The following is a 20,958-nucleotide window of genomic DNA, read 5'->3' as shown; positions in this document are numbered from 1 at the left end:
CAATATTAAATAAATTGCATGAGCTATTCAACACTTTCTTATAAAACAGGCTTTGTGTTAGATGATTTTGCCCAACCATAGGGTAATGTCAGTGTTTCGAACATGTTTAAGGTAGGCGAGGCTAAGCAATGATGTTTGGGAGGTTAGGTGTTTTAAACGCATTTTTGAGTTATGGTATTTTCAACTTATGATGGATTTATCAGGACGTAACCCCATCTTAAGTCAAGGAGCATCTACAATGACAGCCAGACTTGCCAAGCAGGTCATGTTGCATGCAGGCGGTCTCTCAGCACTTCCTGTATGTCACTCAGTCAAATTTAAACTTCTAGCAGAGCTATCAGGACGGTGTATTATTCCTTTCATTTTAAAGGTGAGGAACAGGCATAGAGAGATTAGGTAACTTGTCCAAGGTTACCCATGGGAGCTTGGATCTGCACCCAGGCAGTCTGGCTGCAGAGTCTGCGTGATTATCTAATAGGCTATAAGTACCAGCCTTGATAGAAGCTGCGCTTTGTTTGCTTGTAATGACAACCTCGTGAGTTAAGGCAGGACAGGGATCATTAGGCTCATATTTCAGATGCAAAATGGAGGCTGAGAGAGATGACAAGTGATCTAAGGTTGCACCGAAAGCCGGAGGCAAAGCCAAGACTTGAAATGAACTCTGCATTTACACTTTCCTCACTAAGAGACTCCATTCCAGGGAAGGCTTCTATTAGAGAATAAACTGAACTTGGGACAGGCGTGGTTGACTCAAACCTATATTTATTTCCTCGTGGCCATGGCTTATCCTGTTGCACATGCACCAGCAGTACCTGGGAATACAGATCCCTGCCCACAGAGCCAGCCCACAGAGCCACGGGGCCGCCACAGGAGGCCTTGTGACTCTGGCTGCCTTCTGTGGGAAGAGTTGGGTCACGCCGAGGAGAGCATCCGAGGCAGCGCACTGCAGTGCCACAGCCAGGGAGACTCCAGGCTGGCATGCCCTGCTCCTGGGTTAGCGCCTGGCCTCCCTTCTGGCTGCCTCTGGACAACTCCTCTCTCCTCCCTCCATCCCAACTGGAAAGGAGTGAGAGGGTTAGTGTGGCCCAGACCAGGCAGACATTTCTCACTTTCCCCCTCCTTTCCTTTTCCTTTTCTGCTTGGGAGACCAAATATTTCTGGAGCAAAACAGAGGAAAACCTCACTGGGAGGCCTGCGAAGGCTTTGCTGAGGCTGTGGAAGACCTTCCTCCGCCCGAGTGTATTAGCCTCCCGGGCTGTGGGCCTGCTCTGTGGAGCTGGCATTTTCTCCTCCGAGAGGATTGTTTGGTTTGGAGCCTGTTTTCGTTTTACCACAAAAATGAGTGACTTTTTTTTTTCTCTCTCTCTAAACAAAGGAGGACCATTTGGTTTCTATAACTCAGGTCATCTGACTCCTTCCTGGAACTCCATTTGGGAGGCAGGGCACAAAGCCTTCCTTGCCGCACCTCGGCCGTGCCACGTTTGGCCCCAAGGCCGTGCCAGCCTCGCTGCAGCATGTGCCAAAGCCAGTGGTGTCGTGATGTATGTGGGGCCATGATCCACTCCTAGGACAGCCAAGGCCCCTGCTGGTCCACCCTCTAGGTGGCCAATTTTGCTGCTCACTAGCACCGGGTGGGCAGGGGAAATGGAGGCCAGGAGCTCGGACTGGCCCACTTGGCTTTTGTTTGCAACTGGGGAGAAAATTAGGGAGGGGTAGGAGTTTGAAATCAGACATTCAATGAAAATTTTATTTTTATGTTTAAATTTTTGTTATTTTCTTTTGAGACAGAGTCTCACTCTGTTGCCCAGGCTGCAGTGCAATGGTGCGATCATGGCTCACTGCAGCCTGAACCTTCTGTGCTCAAGTGATCCTCCCACCTTGTCCCCGCACCCCACCCCACCCTAGTCACTGCATCACAGGAGTGCAGTGCCACACCTGGCTAATTAATTTTTTTTTTATTTTGTAGAGACAAGGTCTCCTAGGTTGCCCAGGCTGCTCTGGAACTCCTGGGCTCAATCTATCTGCCCACTTCAGCCTCCCAAAATGCTGGGATTACAGGTGTGAGCCACTGGGCCTAGCCAAATGTAATTTTTAGATAATCTTGAAATATAAACTTCCTTTGTCCATTACCAAAGATATTTTAGAATTCTGTGTGAACCTATGACATAGGTTTATGCAAGGCATCTGTCTATAGGAGTTTGACAAGTTTGATCAGGATTTGGGGATTTATCAGGATTTGGAGGCCAGTGAGTGTCATTATCTCAGAGTGCCAAACACCCCAGGCTTGGGAACTAGGCATCCCTCAAGCTGTGTACCGAGGGGACAGAGAGGGGCAGAGGATATTTCAGATCACACAGAGTCAACTCTGGGCCCTTCTCTTACTAGTGTGTGACTAGGGACATACATTCTCCTTCTATAAACAGTGGTGATGACATTGTGTGGGGAGTACATAATATTGTATTCAAGTACAAAGCATGATACTTAGTGCTTAAGCATTCAGTAAATGTTATTCTTCTTTATTACATGGGTCTCCACACCTTTAAAACAGACTACATGGATGTATGGTTTAAAATCAGAGGGATTAAACATTAAAATGTTCAAAATGCCTGATTGCTTAATTATATCATTCTACCAAATTAACAACTTTGTAGATATCAGGAATTAATAGGGAAATGAAAAGCTTTAGTGAATCTGTTTGTGTATATAGATACACACACATATACACATACACATATGTATATACACATGCATGCATGTTGATTTTTTCTAACATCATATACTCATGATCTCATTTGATGCTTCCACAACCCTCTGAGAGAGATATTATTTACATTTTGAGAACCTGAAAGTCAGAAGGGTTAGTTAATTGAGTTGGTGCTGTACCACTTGTGTCAGAGCCAGAATTCAAACCCAAGTTTTGCTGAAACAGCTTGCCCAAGGTAAGCCCAGCTAGTCTTATAATGTAGCTGGAAGCACACCAGGAGCTGAGGCTCTTCATATTGACAACTCTGGAGGCACATGGCCAGATCTTCAATGGGCAAGGCTGGATACCAACAGGAGCTTGCCTTCCAGGAGAGGGGGCTAGGGATGAAGAGCTTGATGAAAAGGTTCAGGTGTCTTTTCAGAGGCCTTGATCATGCCAACTAGCATGAAGCCAAGCTCTGGAACCATACACTCATAAGTGTATATTTACAGGTGTAGACCTTGGAACAATGTAATCCTTTTCAGACTGGCAAAGAAGAAAGTTTCCAGAATTCTTCCCTGCAGTTTGGTGGCTGTCTAATGGATTTGGGATAAAACCAGGGTTGAAATTCATTAGCCAGTTCAAACACCAATCAGAGCAAATCCTTTTATAAGGGCGGATTAAATAATTCAAATACTTTTCAAGTCTTGGCAATCTTTTCTTGTTATAAATATTTATTTCTGGCAAATAGGAAGAGAAAAATAATCCCTATTCTTATGGAGGCAGTGGGAGGGTGTGTTGAAATCCTCCAAAGCTGATGTAAGCCCCGAAGTACAGCTTACATTCCCATAGTGACATTTGCATTAGGTAGTGGGAAAAACAGTGAAGGTTAGGGACTGAAATGAGCTTTCCTTCCTGTTTCTCCTAATGTCCCCTGGGTCTAGGGAGCATTTTCAGGGCATTCCAGAGCCAAATATAACTGTTCAGCACCAATTTATCAGCTAGTTTGGGAATGTGTCTCCAAATGATGGGACAACAGACAGGCTAGAGTTAGGCTGAATATTTCTACCTCCTCACTGCCTCCAAAAGTAACCAGCTTGAAAAAAGTTAGACTTGTAAAATATTGTGCAAAAATCTGAATACAATTATATTCAGCAGGACTCCAAGTTGGTGAAATTCAAAGAATCTGGGCTGAGCTTTCTGGAGCTCCAGACAGAATGGAGGTGACTGATTGCTCAACTGGGGCTGCCTCATCGATAATTCACAAATGTGTGTGTGTGGGGGGGTCTTATTACAAAGCAAAATGGGACCCATTGCTGAGAGCAGAAAGAAGTGTACCATGTATCAGGCCTGGGGCTAGAAGGTTTTCAGAAATGAGTGAGATAACAAGCTTTTGATAGAAGACATTAAACTCTAGACGAAGAGATTTTGAAACTGGAGAGAATGGCTTTTACTAGGAAAGGCTGAACAGTGGTTGTGAAGTCAAGGAGAAATGAGAAGATTCAAAACCGAATGGGAAGGGATGGCAGTGAAATGTAGGTTGGTTGGGCCAAGTTGGGAGACATCCTCAGAGCGAGTATAGCCACTGTAATGTCCTCTTATCTTGGGCTAAAGCCAGAGGGATGCCTGTAAAGTGGCAGAACCAAGCTGGCCACCATCCTTTTCCTTAGACATGGCCCATACCCTCGCTCACACCTCACCTTTTCCCTGACCTGGGATTGTTACAGGGTTTCCTTAGAAGCCCTCCCTGGCTAGTTGCCATGAGATCAGGGGATGGGCTTGGCCAACAGGTTCCAGGTAAGTTTCCTGGGTCTGTAGCTATTTTACCAGTTCCTATATGCTATAGGTACCCAGGACATGTCTTTTGATTTTCCATTCTGTTCTCTGGGGAAGGCTGGAGTAGAATGGAGAACATTAAGAGCCTGAACTCTGGAGACCCAACAAGCCCTGCCACTAACTGGCTATGTCACCATGGGCAAGGTTTTTCACTCTGTTCGTAACTCAAAATTGTCATCTACAAGATAGGAGTAATACTTCATAGGCTGTTGTAAATTTTAATGAGATGATATCATTTAATGCTTAGCACTTAATAAACACTCAACATATAACTGTCATTGCTAAGGTGGGGCACTGTTGGGGTCATTGACTGAGGTACCTGCAAAACACAAGGTGTGAATATGTGTGCAAACTGAGTGAGTCTTGCAACCTGTCTATTAGGTTGTGTCAGGGCTTTACAATATTGGTGTGACAAGAAGCAAGTTATTTATCTAAATAGGATCTTTGGACACGAATATAGTACAGTGTTCTCAAATAGGGGTTGATTTTGCCCCTCAAGGGGCAACTTGCAGTGCCTGAGCAGTTTTGGTTACTGCAACTGGGGGAGGAATGCTATTGGCCTCTAGTGGGTAGAGACCAGGGATGGTGCTGAACATCCTCCAATGCACAGGACGGGCCCCTCCCTACTCCCCAACTATAAATTATCCAGCCCAAAATGTCAGTAGTGTTGAGGTTGGAAAACCTGGCGTAATGTCTACCATGGCTTTATATGCTTCTTTAGCCCACTGTAGAGGGGCCTACAGATATAACTGTGTAGTTCACAGCCTGCAGGGTACTGGTGTAATGCCCAGAAAAGTTTAGAGGTGTTATACGGTGATGGGTAGAAGAGAGAGGAGGTAACAGCTAGAGAGGCATTGGAAGACAAGTCCTGGTTGGAGTAAGAGAATGTCTCTTGATAAACCCCTCCATGCAGGCTTGAACGGGTCCAGGTTTTCTTAGGGGTAGATGGAATTGCATCTGAGCCACTCTGCCTGGTGGAGCTTTATAATGTAAATGGGACATTCCAGCAACGGGCCTTATATTGCTGCCAAGGCTCTGACATGACATGGATGGGAGGGCTGTAGAGTCAGAATACCTTACATACAAATACCAGTACAGGACTCAGAGCTGCGAGCAGTCTTGGAAGGAAATGAAGTGGGTTATTATTGTTACTGTGTTCATGAGGATCAAGATTACATCATGGCCCCAGAAGGAGAGGAAGTAAAAGGTGAGGCACCATGAGTCCATTCCCAGACGAGTGCAGGCCCGGGATCTAGCAGCCCTGCAGATCTCTGGATCGTCTTTTGGGCTACACACCCCAAGTTCTGCACAAGGTTGTGACCTCACAGCTCTGGGAACACACCAGCATTGAGAACTGTTTGTCAGCACAGCTGGTCTGCCTTCTCAGGATGTAAATTATTATCTACCCATATGTGTTGTTATTTGTATTAATTACAAAGTAATACATATTAGTATAAAAGCCTGGGAAATACAGAGAAGTATATAAAAAAGAAATTAAAATCCTTGATAATTCCAATTTCCATTGGTAAAATTAATGTCTTGGGGAATACTGTTTCAGAATTTTTCCATGCATAGTACTTTTAACATAATTGAGATTACACATCATTCTGTGGCATTTGGCATTTGTCTGTATCTGAAGTTAACAGGGTAGTTTTAGGTAGTGTGAGGAAATGAAATGAAGCTAATGGGGTTCAGGGTTCTTGCAAAGAATTTTCTCCTCTCAATAAATCCACACCCAAAACAAATCTTGACTGTTGACATTTATAGAACTTACAAATTATCTTCTAAGCGAAGCATCAGCTTTTTAAGATTTTATAATCCTGAGGTCAGAATAACTGCAGCACTTAAAACAGCTACAATTTGCTAAGAATACAAATGTTAGAAAAGCTTTGTTTTCACTCGGTAGAGGATAATTCAGGATTCAGGCACAAGGTATGTGTCTCTGACACACGAACCCTTGTGGCTGTATACAAATTTGGAATAATTTTACCTTTGGAATTGGAACTGAGTGGCAAGTCTACCCAAATGGCTAAAGCCTTCCACACACTCATGGCCACAGGTTCTGGCAAATGCTGACAGCTCTTAAAGGACACAAATTTACAGAGAAAGTCAGAGGAGAGGTGGGAAGGAGACCTTGGGCACACACCTGGGCCACTAAGGTGCTGTGGGATGCATGCTGGCTGCCAGAATTGAACTGCATGGGGGACAGAGCCACCAGGAGCACTTTCTTCCTTTCCCTCGGCAATACCCAACTTCCGTCAATGGATGTTGAACAAATATTTTAAAAATATCAGTTTGAAGGGACACGGACTACTAGCCTGCCTGGGGTTCCAGGAGTATGGCCTGTCTCTGAGTTAATCACTTTCTCTTCCATCATCCTGCTGAAATGGCAAAGGAGCAGTATTGCAATGGGGAGAGGCAGCATCCACCTGCTGGTCACCTTACATGAAAGCTGAGCCATGGGGTGCAGAAATGGAGGGGGATGCCAACTTTCCCCCACAGGACAGCAGGACTAGGGGGAAGGTGGGTTTCAGAGAAGTTCACAAGCAAATCTCTCCCAGCCATGCATACAACAAATGCAGCGCATGCCTGGAGTCCTCGTGGAACTCATGATTTTCACCTGGGGTCAATTTCAAACTTGGTAGAACAGGGGAAACATTCAGGCTGACTGTCCACCAGGGACTGGTGCAGCTAACTTTGAACTGTGTCAACTCGCCCCCAGAATAAGCTCTTTTACTCCCAACTGAAAACCCTGCCACCTAGTTACCTCTAGTGACAACTTCCCTTTTGTCCCCCAGTCATTCTAGATTTTGGCAGTACATTTCAATGTATCTGTATTTTTCTAGTACTGAAAGATGGGAACATCCACTAACACAGTCTCTGCAGGAGCCACTTCAAAAATCAGTGGGCAAAAACCAGAGCTCTCTCTGAAAGAGGGCCAAAGGGGAAACACCACCAGATACACAAAATGCTCCTGAAGTTCGAGAAAAAGGGCCACTCGGGGAATGAGGAGAGGTGCCTTACCTGTGGTCACACAGCCAGCTGCAGACACTGACCTCTAATGCCTGGGGTTCTTCCTACCCTGGTCTGGGGCTTTTTCTCTTGATCTAGGTTCAAGTCTTGACTTCTCTACTAATGTGCCCTATGACCTTGGGCAAGCAGTTAAATCTCTCTGAGCTGCGATTATCTGTCTGCAAAATGAGGGGGATCTGTTGAAATCAGCATCTCTGAATCAGGCACACATCTGTCACCTGGGCATTTGGAGTCAGTGAACCCAGGGATCTTTGGGGATCTGTGTCTTGGAAGCAATGCAGAGAAGCAGTCTAAAGCCTTTGGAGTCTGACTGCCCAGGTTCAAGTCCTTTCCACCCCTGCCATCTGCATGAAATTGGGCACTCAATCTCTCTGAGTTCGTCAGCAAGATGGGGATTCAAATAACTCCTCCCTCATTGGGCTACGGTGATGATGAAATGAGATAATACAGGAGGGTGCTTGGCCCAGCACCAGGTGCAGAGTAGGTACTCAACAGTCAGTAGCTGCTATCACTTGGAGGAAGCTCCCTGGTGATTCTGATGGGCATCCCCATGAAGAACATGAGACTATACGCTCCTTTACGTCTCTTCATTCTGAGTTGCACAAATAGCATTTCATCACCTTCACATGATATCAAATCCCTAGGGATGTATCGAGATTGTGTCAAGTACCTTTGACCAATATATGGCAAGACTCTAACCCATGACAAAAGAAACAATAGGCTTTTGTTTGGGAAGTTTATGTTCTCCTGCCCTCGATCCTCCCTCCCCATCTGCACTTTAATGATCTCCTTAGGGTGCCCACAGCAGCCCTGCAGCCCAGGTGTTTTCTAAGATGAAGTACAGTTTCTGGAAAATTGGGCAGGTTTTTGAAAACAACCCCCTCTGGAACATCTACGTTTGAAGGAGTGTTGTCTCTCTTCCCCCTAGGAAGTTGAGCCCCCTCTTCGGAACTCCTAGAACTGCCTTCCTGACTGATGTTCAGTTTGGGGAAATACGTTCAAATGGGACAGAGCTTTATCCTTTGAGAGTGTGCAAAAGTAAACCAGAGCCATGCCTGGTGAATAGGATGGAAGATCAAGTTGAGAAATAAAATTTTGCATCAAAAAATAAAGTATGCCTATAATATCATGAATCTGATTTCTCACATGGCCTATAAACTCAATTTTAGTGAGTTTGTTAGAAATCAGTTTCTTTTGTTTATAGTCATACCTCATGCGTCTCCATGCAACACCAGCATAGTCTAGCTTGTTTTTCATTATTGCATTAGTGAAACGTCCATTTTTAATTTACAGTGCATAAAATGGATCACTTCTCAGCTCATACTCCAGTGTCTCCTTTTTAGCATTTGAATCTCTCTGAAAGTGGATCTCCAGTTGAAAGTGTATCTTTTCTTGGCATAGTACACTGAATACTAAAGGAGGAAAAAGTGCAGCCAGAGTAAATACAGTTTGTGTGAAGATTTCCAAGATATTTTCTTGTCCAGCAGAGTTCAGCCTGGTGACTGAGGAACTAACCAAATGTTAAACTTAAGATGTATTCTAGACCTCAATAATTAGCAAGAATTTAAAAATTAAGTTTTAAATCAATTTTGTGGATTTTTTTCTCATTATGTCAGGGACATATGATCCTAGATAACTCAGAAAACACAGATAGATGGAAAGAAGAAAGTAAAAATTAATAGTGGTCTCATTCAGAGGTGACAGCTGTTGACATTTTGATGTATATCTTTCCAGTCTCTGCATATAAATATGTGTGTTTAAAAAACAAAAATAGTATCAGTGTATTGTTCTGTAACTTATTTTCAACACAGAATGCTATATTATTAACATTCCCCATTCCCTGCATTAGTAATTATTCTTCTACAACACTGTTTAATTATTTAGGGGTGAAGTATGACTTATGTAACAGATTACCTATTGTCAGACATTTAGGTTTTTCTTTTTAGATGTTTTTCTTTTCCCTCTCTCCCTCATTCCCTTGGTTCTTTCCAGTTTTTCTTTTGCTATTAGAAGCAATATTGTGATGAATATCCTTATGGCCAAGTCTTTGTAAACATTCCCAGTCACCTCCTTTTGATGAAGCTGAAATTGAAATTCTGGGTCAAAAATGTATAAAAGCAGTTGATTTATTTAAAAAATTGTCTTCCTAATGATTTAATGGTCTCTCACTGATGATGAATGAAAACACCTGTTTTCCTACAGGTTTCCAAGACTGAGCATTGCAGTTTTGTTAATCTTTGTCAATCTCACAAAGTAAAAATGGCAATTAATTCTTTCAATTTGCATTTTCTTGGTTATATGAAACATTTTCTACATGCTTATTAATCATTATTTTCTTAAAAATTTCCTTTGCATATCTTTTACTGACTGATGTATTCACCTTTTTTTTTTAAACTGATTTTAAGAATTGTCTTTATACTAAGTTTATTGACCCTGTGTTTGTTATATATCCTATTTTTCCAATTTTGTTTCCCATTTCTTTTATTGTAGTAGGGTTTAACAAGAGAATTTTAAAGTATGTGCTCAAACATTCAAATTTTTCTTTCATGGTATGCTCCTTCATGTTTAAAACATTCTTCCCAACTGGAAGATTATATAAATTTTTTTGTTTCCTTCTAGAATTTTTACAACTTCATGTCCCATTAAAATTTTTCCTTCATCTGGAATTTGTTTGAATGAAAGGTGTGAGATTAAAAATGAAGTTAATTGTTTTTCCAAGGGGTTAGCCGGTTGTCTCAATGTCATTTTTTGAATAATCCACTCTTTCCCTATAGATTCGAAAGGCTGCCTTATTTTATACTAAATTCACCTAAGTGTTTGGTTCTGTTTATGGGCTTTGTTCCAATGCTCAGTTCGCCTATTGTGGTGTGATCTTACATTGTTCCAATTACTGCAGCCTTTTTATACATCTTAAAATTGGCTAGGGCAAGTTTCCACATTTTTCTTGGCTATTCTTGTGTGTTTATTCTTCCTTATAAACTTCAGAATTATTTTGTTAACTTAAAAAGTCCCATTGGAATTTTCATTTGGATTGTAATAAAAGTAGATATTAATATGAAGACAATTGATACCTTTACAATACCCAGTTACTGCTCCATTTAATAACAGTGATGATAATACAGTAATACCAGCAGCCAACACTGACTCACTGACTCTTAACTGTGCATCAGACCCCATTCTAAGCCCCGCCTGCCACATTTAAACCTCATAACAATCCAAGACATAGTATGGCTATTATCGCCATACTCATTTTACAGAGAGAGAAACTGAGGCATGGAAATGTTAAATAAGATGTCACAGTCGCACAGCTAGATATGACAGAGCCAGGACTCTTTTTCCCTGGTGGTCTGGCTCCAGAGCTTGTAACTATGCCATCAGTCTATGGCTTTCTAACTCTTCACACTTTCTTTATATCCCTCAGAAAGTTTTGTGACTTTCATCATATACGTCTTTACAAATTTGATTAAATTAGTTCTTGTTACATTTTATTTGTCTGCCCATCAATGATAGACTGGATAAAGAAAATGTGGTACATATACAGTATGGAATACTATGCAGCCATGAAAAAGAATGAGATAATGTCCTTTGCAGGAACATAGTTGGAGCTAGAGGCCATTATCCTTAGCAAACTAACGCAGGAACAGAAAACCAAATACTGCATGCTCTCACTTGTAAGTGGGAGCTAACTGATGAGAACACATGGACACAGAAGGGAATAACACACACTGGGGCCTACTAGAGGGTGGAGGGTGGGAGGAGAGAGGATCAGGAAAAGTAACTAAAATGGGTACTAGGCTTAATACCTGGGTGATGAAACAATCTGTACAACAGATCTCGATGACACAAGTTTACTTATGTAACAAACCTGCACTTGTACTGCTGAACTTAAAATGAAAGTTAAATAAATTAAAAAATTTATTTGTTGTTGCTATATTTTTCTTGTGATGTTTTCTAATTGTCATTGCTGAACACTAGCAAAGCTACTGATTGTTATAAGCAATGTATTTATTTTGAAGTCATCCAACTTAATTACCCTCTCGGTAGCCTAGTAGTTCGGTTCACTCTCTAGTTTTCCAGGAAGACACAAGCATTATTTTAGAGCAATGACGTTTGGCTGCTTTGCCTGTATTATATCTATCATCAGATTTCTGGTGTTGTTATAATGTTCATAGCATTGTCTAATATGGTAGTCACCAGCCACATGTGGCTATTTGCATTTAAGTTAATAAAAATTAAATGAAATTACTAATTCAGTTCCTCAGTTGCACTAGCCACATATCAAATGCCCAGCAGCCACATGGGGCTTGTGGCTACCATCTTAGAACATTTCCATCATTATAGAAAGTTCTATTGGACAGTGCTGCTAGAACTTTCAGATCAATATTAGATAATGGTGGTGAAATGGATTGTTCCGCTTTTTTCTTCTGAACTTTAACGTGAATTCCTCTACATAGTGATTTTTTTATTAGAATGATATTGAGTTTTGAATTCAAATATGCAGATACATTTTTATATTAAAGGAGTCTTATCCTATTTGTAGTTCACTAGAAATATTTTTTTAAAAAAATTAGGAACAGATAATGAATTTTAATATCTTCCTGGCATCAGTAACTTTTGCTATATGAGAAACAAATTCCCCCTCTGTCTTCAAAATTGTCTTAGCTATCTTGGTCCTTTTTAAATACATTGCTGGATTTTGTTTGCCAATATTTGATTTAGATGTTTGTCATTAGTGAGCTTGATCTCAAATATTCTCTACTTTTAGTGTCTGTGTCCAGTTTTTTTTTTTTTTAACCAAGATTATGTTATTATCATAGAATGAATTTATATGCTTTTTCTTGGCTGGGTGTGGTGGCCCACACTTGTAATTCTAGCATTTTGGGAGGCTGAGGTGGGTGGATAGCTTGAGCCCAGGAGTTCAAGACCAGCCTAGGCAACATGGTGAAACCCCATCCCTACAAAAAATACAAAAATTAGCCAGGTGTGGTGGCTCACATCTGTGGTCCCAGCTACTCAGGAAGCTAAGGTGGGAGGACTGCTTGAGCCTGCGAGGCAGAGGTTACAGTGAGCAGAGATTGTGCCGCTGCACTCCAGCCTGGGCGACAGAGCCAGACCCTATCTCAAAAAACAAAACCAAACAAAACATTTTCTTTATTTCTTTCCTCTGGAAAAGTACATATGTGATATGGGTCATTTGTCCCTTAAAACTTGGTAAAACTCAGGTGAAAAAAATCTGGATTTGGTGCTTTGATTGGGGGACGGGATGAAACTTCCTCAAATTCCCTTCTCGTTCATATAGTTCATGTTCATCTGTGTCTAATTACACTGTTTAGTCCATCCATGAAGTTTTATTTCAGTGAATCAACTTTTTCAAAACTAGAATTTACACTCAGTTCTTCTGCAAATCTGCTTTTGATGAGTATTCTTTCCCCTACGATCTGTTTGATCTCTTTATACATTTTAAACACGTTTATTTTCCATTCTCTTTCAAATTTGCTCTCTGATCCTCCCTTTGTGCTTGTTCTGTTTGTTTCATTCATCTTGACATGGTTTGTCATTGTGTGCCATCAGCCCACCTTTAGGGGGTTGTTTGCTGCAGGCATGCTGTGGGTGTGGGCCATGTGGAAGCCTTCCACAGGGTCAAGCTGCATGGCCTCTGTAGGGCCACAGAGATCAGGAAGGTCATGGACCTATTCTGGGGCTAGTTTCTTGATTTGGTGCTTCTGTATCACATGGGGGGTGTAACATCATTACACCTGTGGATTTGCATCCCCTGCCTGCTTCCTTGCCCAATTAAATGCTTGGTGTAGCCTGCTGGAGCTTGATTTCTGCAGGGGGCTCTGCTTTTGTGTGATGCCTTGGCACAGACCTGAGATCTGGTGTCCGTATCTGCATCAGCATCGGGATCACAGCCTGCAGCCTGGCCTGGAGCCCCTGTGACTTTGTTTCTTAACTTGGGTTTTTATTCCCATTTCGTTTCCTGTACTTGGAGATTCCCACTTCTTTCCTTTGAGTGAGGCCACACGATATAATTTGAAAAATCATATTTTATCCAGAATTTTGGATCTGTTTTGTTGACCACAAATCTAGAAACTGTCTTCGATTTCTAAGTGGTTGATTTTTTAAGCAAATGCAAGGAAATTGGGAGAGAAGCATGTATTAACCTATTTTCTGGTTATGCTTATCATCTAAGAATGTGTCTAAACAATTTCTACTTTTGGCATTAATCTACTGGTATTTTTATTCATGTGTTAGAATGATCAATTTGCAAAGTTGTTCACAGTCATTTAAAAAAGTATTATATGCCCTATATCTTTAGTGCATAAAGATACATGCTCCAGATCTTTAATTTTTAAATTAAGTTCTAAGACTTGAAAAATCATATTAATATCTCCCACTATCCACATAATTTTAAATTTGTTCTTTTGACAGATTTTGCTTCACATAGCTTGCTATTGCATTATTTGCTGAAGACCCTGAGGTTGGCCTCATGTTTGAAGTGGCTAGAGTCACACAGCCTTAGCTTCATTATTGGGCCTTCAATTAAGTCTTTCTCATTAACAATATCACTTATGTTCTCTTTTTGTCACAAAATTCAATGCTGCACTTAGGAAAAAGAATCTCGAAAAAAGAAATATGTGATATAAAAATAAGAACAGATAACATTTTAAAACTTGGGGTATAGAGGTGGGGAAGGAAAATGGGAAAGGTAAAGGAATCTAAGTGTATTTTATTTTATAGGGAGGAATCAGTGGAAACTATGACATTTATAAAGTTGACAGAAAAATGTAGATGTAAATGTGCTGCATTTTAAAATTTGCTCATCTTTTCTTCCTCCACAGGTTCTTGTTCATAGTATTTTCTGCATGGAAATGAACAGGTGAATTACTAACTAAAGGCCAAGTGTTTTCCTCAAACGCTATTTTTCCCCTTAGAATATTTTTAATAGCTGTATGCTTGAGTTTTTGGGTGTTGCTTACAGCACAGAATATGATCAAATCACTGCCTTCATTTTCTCCAAACTGTTGGCATTGTGCTAAAGGCACGGGTTTGTGATTTAAGCCAAATCCCTACCCCAACAACCTCTATTTCTTTTTGAATATGAATGAGGTGACAAGCCTGTGCGTATGTTTGCAACTATATATTAGGAAAGGAAGAAAGGAGAGAGAGGATGGACTGGTTTCCCAAGAAAGAAATACAATTTCACAGAGAAGTTGGAAAATAGGCCTTCGAGTACTCACTTTACAAATCCATAGTGAATTTGCATTTCATCTTCTTCCTGTTACTATTTAGATGGGGTCTCACTCTGTCACCGAGGCTGGAGTATAGTGGCATGATCTCAGTTCACTGCAACCTCTGCCTCCTGGCCTCAAGTGATCCTCCAGCCTCAGGCTCCTGAGTAGCTGGGGACCATAGGTGTGCACCACCACACCCAGTTAATTTTTTGTATTTTTGGTAGAGACAAGGTTTCACCATGTTGCCCAGGCTGGTCTCGAACTCCTAAGCTCAGGCCATACACCCACCTCAGCCTCCCAAAGTGCTGGGATTACAGGCATAAGCCACCATGCCTGGCCTCATCTTATTTAATACAGCATCTTGTGTAACCTTTGAGCAACAGCACATAGCGTAGATTCTCTCTCTCCCCAGCCCACTTCCATGTATCTTCAGAGAGCTTGGGCCTGAAAGCCCGCTTGTCTGGGAAGTCTTCTTTGGAAGGTATTGATGTCCTTGAGTTAAACCCTCAGGAGTTTCTGATGTTAGACTTGGGATTTTGGTTAAAGAGAGAGAAAAGGGGGACTTAAGTGACATCGCAATTGAAAGGGAGAGAAAAGAACTCTGCTGGGGATGCATGTCCAACTTTCACACTGTGACTACTCAGGGATATTTCAGAATGTTTTCAAATAGCACGTACTTTTTGGATCTGTGAGAGCATTTCCAAACATTAAGAAAACTAACTGAATGTTTCCAATGTTTGGAATTACTCCAAGGCCAGGAATTCCAGATGTTTGTGAGGACGCCACAGCATGTGTCTGTTTAACTACTAAAGTGGATTTTATGATGTCAAGAAGGAAATATCCATACCCCTTCAATTCTTCTTCTTTAAAAACAAGATAACCTCCTTCAAAAGGCTATCAGGAGCCAGGCGCGGTGGCTCACACCTGTAATCCCAGCACTTTGGGAGGCCAAGGCGGGTGGATCAACTGAGGTCAGGAGTTCGAGACCAGCCTGGCCAACATGATGAACCCCGTCTCTACTAAAAATAAAAAAAAAAATTAGCTGGGTGTAGTGGTGCACACCTGTAATCCTAGCTACTTGGGAGGCTGAGGCAGGAGAATCACTTGAACTTGGGAGGCGGAGGTTGCAGCGAGCTGAGATTGTGCCATTGCACTCCAGTCTGGGCAACAAAAGCAAAATCAGACTCCAAAAACAAACAAACAAACAAACAAAAACAAAAAACACACAAAAACGGCTATCAGGAGGAGAAAACTAGTGTGAGTGATTAGTCAACAAATGTGTGTCCTCCTCTCCTCCTTGCTCTTTCTACCTCTCAGGGCTGTTGTAGCAAAAAGATGTGAAGCATTTAGAAGGTACATAGCATTACAGAAAATGCAACATATTATGATGGTTATCACTACAGATGTGGAATAAATAATTATCTGTGTGAGGGATGCCAGATCCAAATCATAACCAGTGCTTCTGGCATCTGTCCCTCATATAATCATCTTCCCCATCTCTCCTGGTCAGCCACATGAATCACACACATCTTTAAATTAGGAACTTGACTGCTACAAATGTCTTGTGAAGAAGCCAATGTTATGATAATTCATTTTTTCTCATGAAATGCACTTAGTTTTACTTCCATATTCCTGTATTTCATGTAAGATATTCACCATGATGAGCGTTTCTTGGCTACTCCACACAAGAACCATCCAGATTGAAAAAAGCTGCACAATCTACATGTGCAAGCCTAATGGTTTGGTTTTCGGTTTATTCCAGATTAATGCATTTAGACCATCCCTTTTTCACACTTACCCTTAAAAGTCCCAATACTTTGTTAAGACGCCTCACATTTCTCCAGCCCTAATTAACCATCACCAGCACTGCCACCTGAGAGTGAGCCACTTGGTAGATGGCAGGGGACAAGGAAACCAGTGTCCCGCTGCTTCCCGAGGGCTGCTGCAGGGCTGGGACTTGTGGCTCTGTGTTTTGTGGAGGACGGGGGCTCAAGTCCAGCCTTGCTCTGCTTACCAAGCTGGATGCCCATGGGACTGTGCCCAGCCAGGGGGTGCCTTTTCTGACTGGAACCACTGTAGGGGCTCACTATGCCCTTGCTACGGGTCTTTCTAGCAAAGAAGACTCTTTTCTGCTGGTTTCATGTCTGTGGCCTTGCTGGAAGCAGGGCTGGGAATTCCCTTCTCTGAAGCCAGTTGAAGAAACCCATGGACTCTGCAAGGACTTACTGAGTGTGACCGAGTCATTGATCTTGAAGCTGCAGAGGACCCTGTCCACGTTGCGGGCATGTCGGAAGCCATTTCCTCTCACGACAACTTGAAATGACTCTGAAATAAAGAATAATGACAAGACTCGTTACTTGACCAATATCTGCCCTGATTTATAGCATTTGTTCACTATGTCACCAGGCTTAAAATATTCAAAAATTAATTTAGGTTGAAAACCAAAAGCAACCAGATGGGTTCCTTTCACAACTTACCAGTACATCCTCACTAGGTGTCCCGAGGAGGGCCTATCACTTCTTATTTGAATTCCCACCCTTTTATCTTTGGGCTTACTGGTCGTCCTAACCCGAAAGCCTTCCTCCCTCCTCTCTGTCCATTCAAATCTTAGCCAATATTCAAGTCCAGGCAGTTTGAAAATCTGTAATCTCTGTAGCCAGAGGGAGCCACAGGGGAGGGGCCCTCCACTTCCTCTTTAGTCAACTCACCTCCTCTGTGTCTGTTTTACACATTGTACTCCTCTGAAAGGATTTCTTAAGAGCCCACAGTGCCTACATTTTAGAAAGTCACTGCCTTAGGGCATTCACAACTTGTCCTGAACAGTGTAGGACTGTCATTACGTATGGTCTGGTGTTGTTTTCTTGTCTTTTCTCCCCCAGCTGGAAAAACATTCGTTTAAGTCAGGAGTTGTTTGATACCACTATGGCACTCCTATCTCTGCTGGGCACACAGTAGCACTACATAGGCTAGGTGGGAATGATTGTACTTAGGAATGAATCACAGTCTTGCTTAGCAGCGCTCAGTTGCCAAGTACTACCTACTTGAATTGATATCAGCCCCTCAGTGTAGTACTCATTTGTCTCTGCATAGAAGAGATCATGTATCTTGCTAGCCTGCATATTAATTTCTCATTGGCATAACGTATGTTTGATTAATACACATGAATAAAATCGTCATTAAGTAAAAACAACTATCTTTTACAATAGTCCTAACATGGAAAAAACCCAATAATTAGTTGGCTAAATGTTTGGGAATATTTGCTTAAGTTTGTTGGTATCTAATGGTCAGTGTTCCACTTTTTTCCCTTTTATCAATCATCCTTTTGTATCTACAAATTGGGGACTGGGATAATGCTATGTGGAATATCACAAGAGAAATAGACTAAAGGTCAGAGGAAAAAATGCAGCGTTTGTGAATGTGGATCTTAAACAGTACATTGCTGTCTAAATGTTGACTTTTTGTTGGAGGAAGAATGAAATTAGAGAATTAGTATATGGGACTCTCAAAGTTTAATAAATGTCATGAGTGTATGCCACCTTCATTCCCAGGAAACTGATTTGGAGGTCATGTTTGCCAAGACAATAATAACTAATGCTAATTGCTCCCTCAATGTGAGCCAGGCCCTCTGTGAAATATTGTACATGTCTGAGTCATTTAAACCTCATCACAGCCTGGGGAGGTACAGATGAGAAAACTGATCTTAGTGAAGTTAAGTAATTTGTCCAAGATCCCACAGCTGGTAACTGTCAGAATCAGAACTGGAATCGAGGTCTGTTAGGCACCAAATGCCATGCCCTTAGAACTCAGCCATTCTCTTCTGAACCACCATGCGAAAATGGGGACTCATTGCCTTCTGACAGATGAATCATTTAGGAGTTGAAGTTGTGATTTTTTTTTAAAGCTTATTTTATTTTAATTTTAGGCAGGTTTGCTGATTTTGCAGAAAAGTGGAGCAGGCCTGGATGTGAAGCAAGAAACTGAAATTTAAGTAAAAGAATGCAGAGGCACTACATGTGCCACAAGGAGTACAAGTTAGAAAAGAATGCTTTTTAGAAGTAGAAGAGACCTTCACAATAAGGAAATGGAGATTGTGACATTTTGAATGACTTGCCCAGAGTCATGTCATTAGTAAAGCAGAAAAACTGGGACTCGTATCCAAAAGTTAAGGTGATGGGCCTATGGTTTTTTCAGGAGCATAAGTCCTATGACTACGAAGGATTTATATATACATGTTGATGCAAATGCACAATTGCTACATTTAGAAAGATGAGCTTAGTAGTTTTCTTTAGATGTCTGTCAGGCATCTGACAGATTCCTTGGTTGGCTCAATAAGCAATTTAGTACGTGTCAAGCATTTGTAGAAGAATCTTGTCTTCTCTTATTTGCTCAGTTAAGCCTATAGAAACCTATTTCTGTGTCCATTTTGAATGCCAGACATACAGACATCTGTCGTTTGACGTTTTTGCTGATTCCAAATATTTTCTGCCTCACTGCTGTGCCTACTTCTCTTGTTTCCTGAAAGATCAGCAGAGGAAAAGAAGACTGTGGAAATGCAGGCCACATGCCAAACTCTATTCTCTAACACCATGTTCTAACATTACCAGTTGAGTTGCTAAATCCTCTATAAAAGAGGCTGCCTGCATGTCTGCTTGGCCCGACCTCAGGGAGTTTAGGAAGAAAGACAGCAGGAATCCATGATGTGGCAATGGTGGAAACCAAACAATTTAACCCCCTAAGCGAGGGCAGAAGATGGAGGCAATGATGCTCTGGGGAGTGCACCCAGGCAGAGGCGAGCTCCCATCCTGCCCGATAGGGTTTCTGTGTTAGTGCACACATTTGGTTACCAGAAGAGCCCAAACATCTGGCCTGACAGCCTGACTAGAATGTCAGCTCTTCACACATAGACGTTATATAACAAAACCCTTTTGAATGAATCTGCCAGTAAGTGAAAACCAGGACACACTAGAAACAGGACACTGATTTAATTCCACTAATCTACAAAGCCCCGAACCCACCTTTCAAAATATGTACAGCTGTGTTTTTAGGCAACTTGTATGTTGGCTTACAGCTCCTATAAGAAGTACCTCAAGACTGCAGGGCTTTAGGGAGGAATTTTCCACCTGAAAATGGTCTTTGATTTAATCTTTTTAGTTATATATCCTTTAAGGTTCCCTTAAGATCTATATTCTTTTGTCACTGTTATTCCCAATTACAATGAAAGCTTCCTGATGGCAGAGGCCAACATTTCTACTTCTTCTGAATGCTGGGCTGTGCCTTAACCCAGGACTGAGTCAGTTTCAGGATGAGCTCACTGAGTGATTGAATAAATAACATATCTTGGCATAGAAAGAGAATAAAGGGGAAGGATAAGGTGGTCATTTATTCAGGTCCCAGCCAGGTCTAATCCTGTTTGTTTTCTGAGGCTTAATAAGGTCCATGAATGAAAAGATGTTCAACATCATTAGTCACATGGAAATACAAACCACAACCATATGGAGATATTACTTCATACTCACTACGATGGCTGAAAAAAAAAGAGACGGACAATAGCATCTGCTGGTGAAGAAATTATAACCCACATACATTTCTGGTGGAAATGTAAAATGCTGTGGCCGCTTTGAAAAATAGTTTGGCAGTTCTTCTACAAAGTTAAACACAGTGACCTTATGTCCCCCAAATTCCACTCCTAGACATATACCCAAGATAACTGAAAGTTATGTCCACACAAAAACTTATACATTAACGTTCACAGTGGCATTATTAAAAGCAGCCAAAAAATGGAAATAACCTAAATGTTCATCAACTGATGAGTATGGTATTTCTATAAAATGGAATATTATTCAGCCATCACAAGAAATCAAATTCTCATACATGCTATGACATGGATGAAACCTGAAAACATTATGCTAAATAAAAGAAGCTAAATACAAAAGGCCACACATTGCATGACTCCCTTTGTAAGATATGTCCAGATTCGCAAATCTGCAGAGACAGAAAGTAGATTAGTGGCTGCCAGGACCGGAGGGAGGAAGAAATGGGGCAATAACTGCTTAATAGGTATAAGGTTTCTTCTGGAATTAGATAGTTATCATAGTTGTACAACTTTGTGATATATTAAAAACCACTGAATTGTACTTTTTATTTTACCTTTTATTTATTTATTTAGACACA

General features: G+C 41.4%; 1 protein-coding gene across 3 annotated transcripts in view; it reads right to left on the bottom strand.

The window, feature by feature from the left end:
- LOC105465199 (ANTXR cell adhesion molecule 1) overlaps positions 1-20,958 on the bottom strand; it is a 239,376-nt gene that overhangs the window by 132,363 nt on the left and 86,055 nt on the right. For all 3 annotated transcript variants that reach the window (XM_011713474.2, XM_071076840.1, XM_071076839.1), the window contains exon 10: positions 17,014-17,112. In XM_011713474.2, coding sequence (XP_011711776.2) covers positions 17,014-17,112 — 99 coding nt within the window. The remainder of the gene's footprint in view (positions 1-17,013; positions 17,113-20,958) is intronic.

This window comes from Macaca nemestrina, chromosome 13, assembly GCF_043159975.1.
Source record: "Macaca nemestrina isolate mMacNem1 chromosome 13, mMacNem.hap1, whole genome shotgun sequence".
Lineage (NCBI taxonomy): Eukaryota > Metazoa > Chordata > Mammalia > Primates > Cercopithecidae > Macaca > Macaca nemestrina.
Note: the sequence above shows the minus strand (reverse complement) of the source record. Positions and strands in the feature narration are given on the sequence as shown.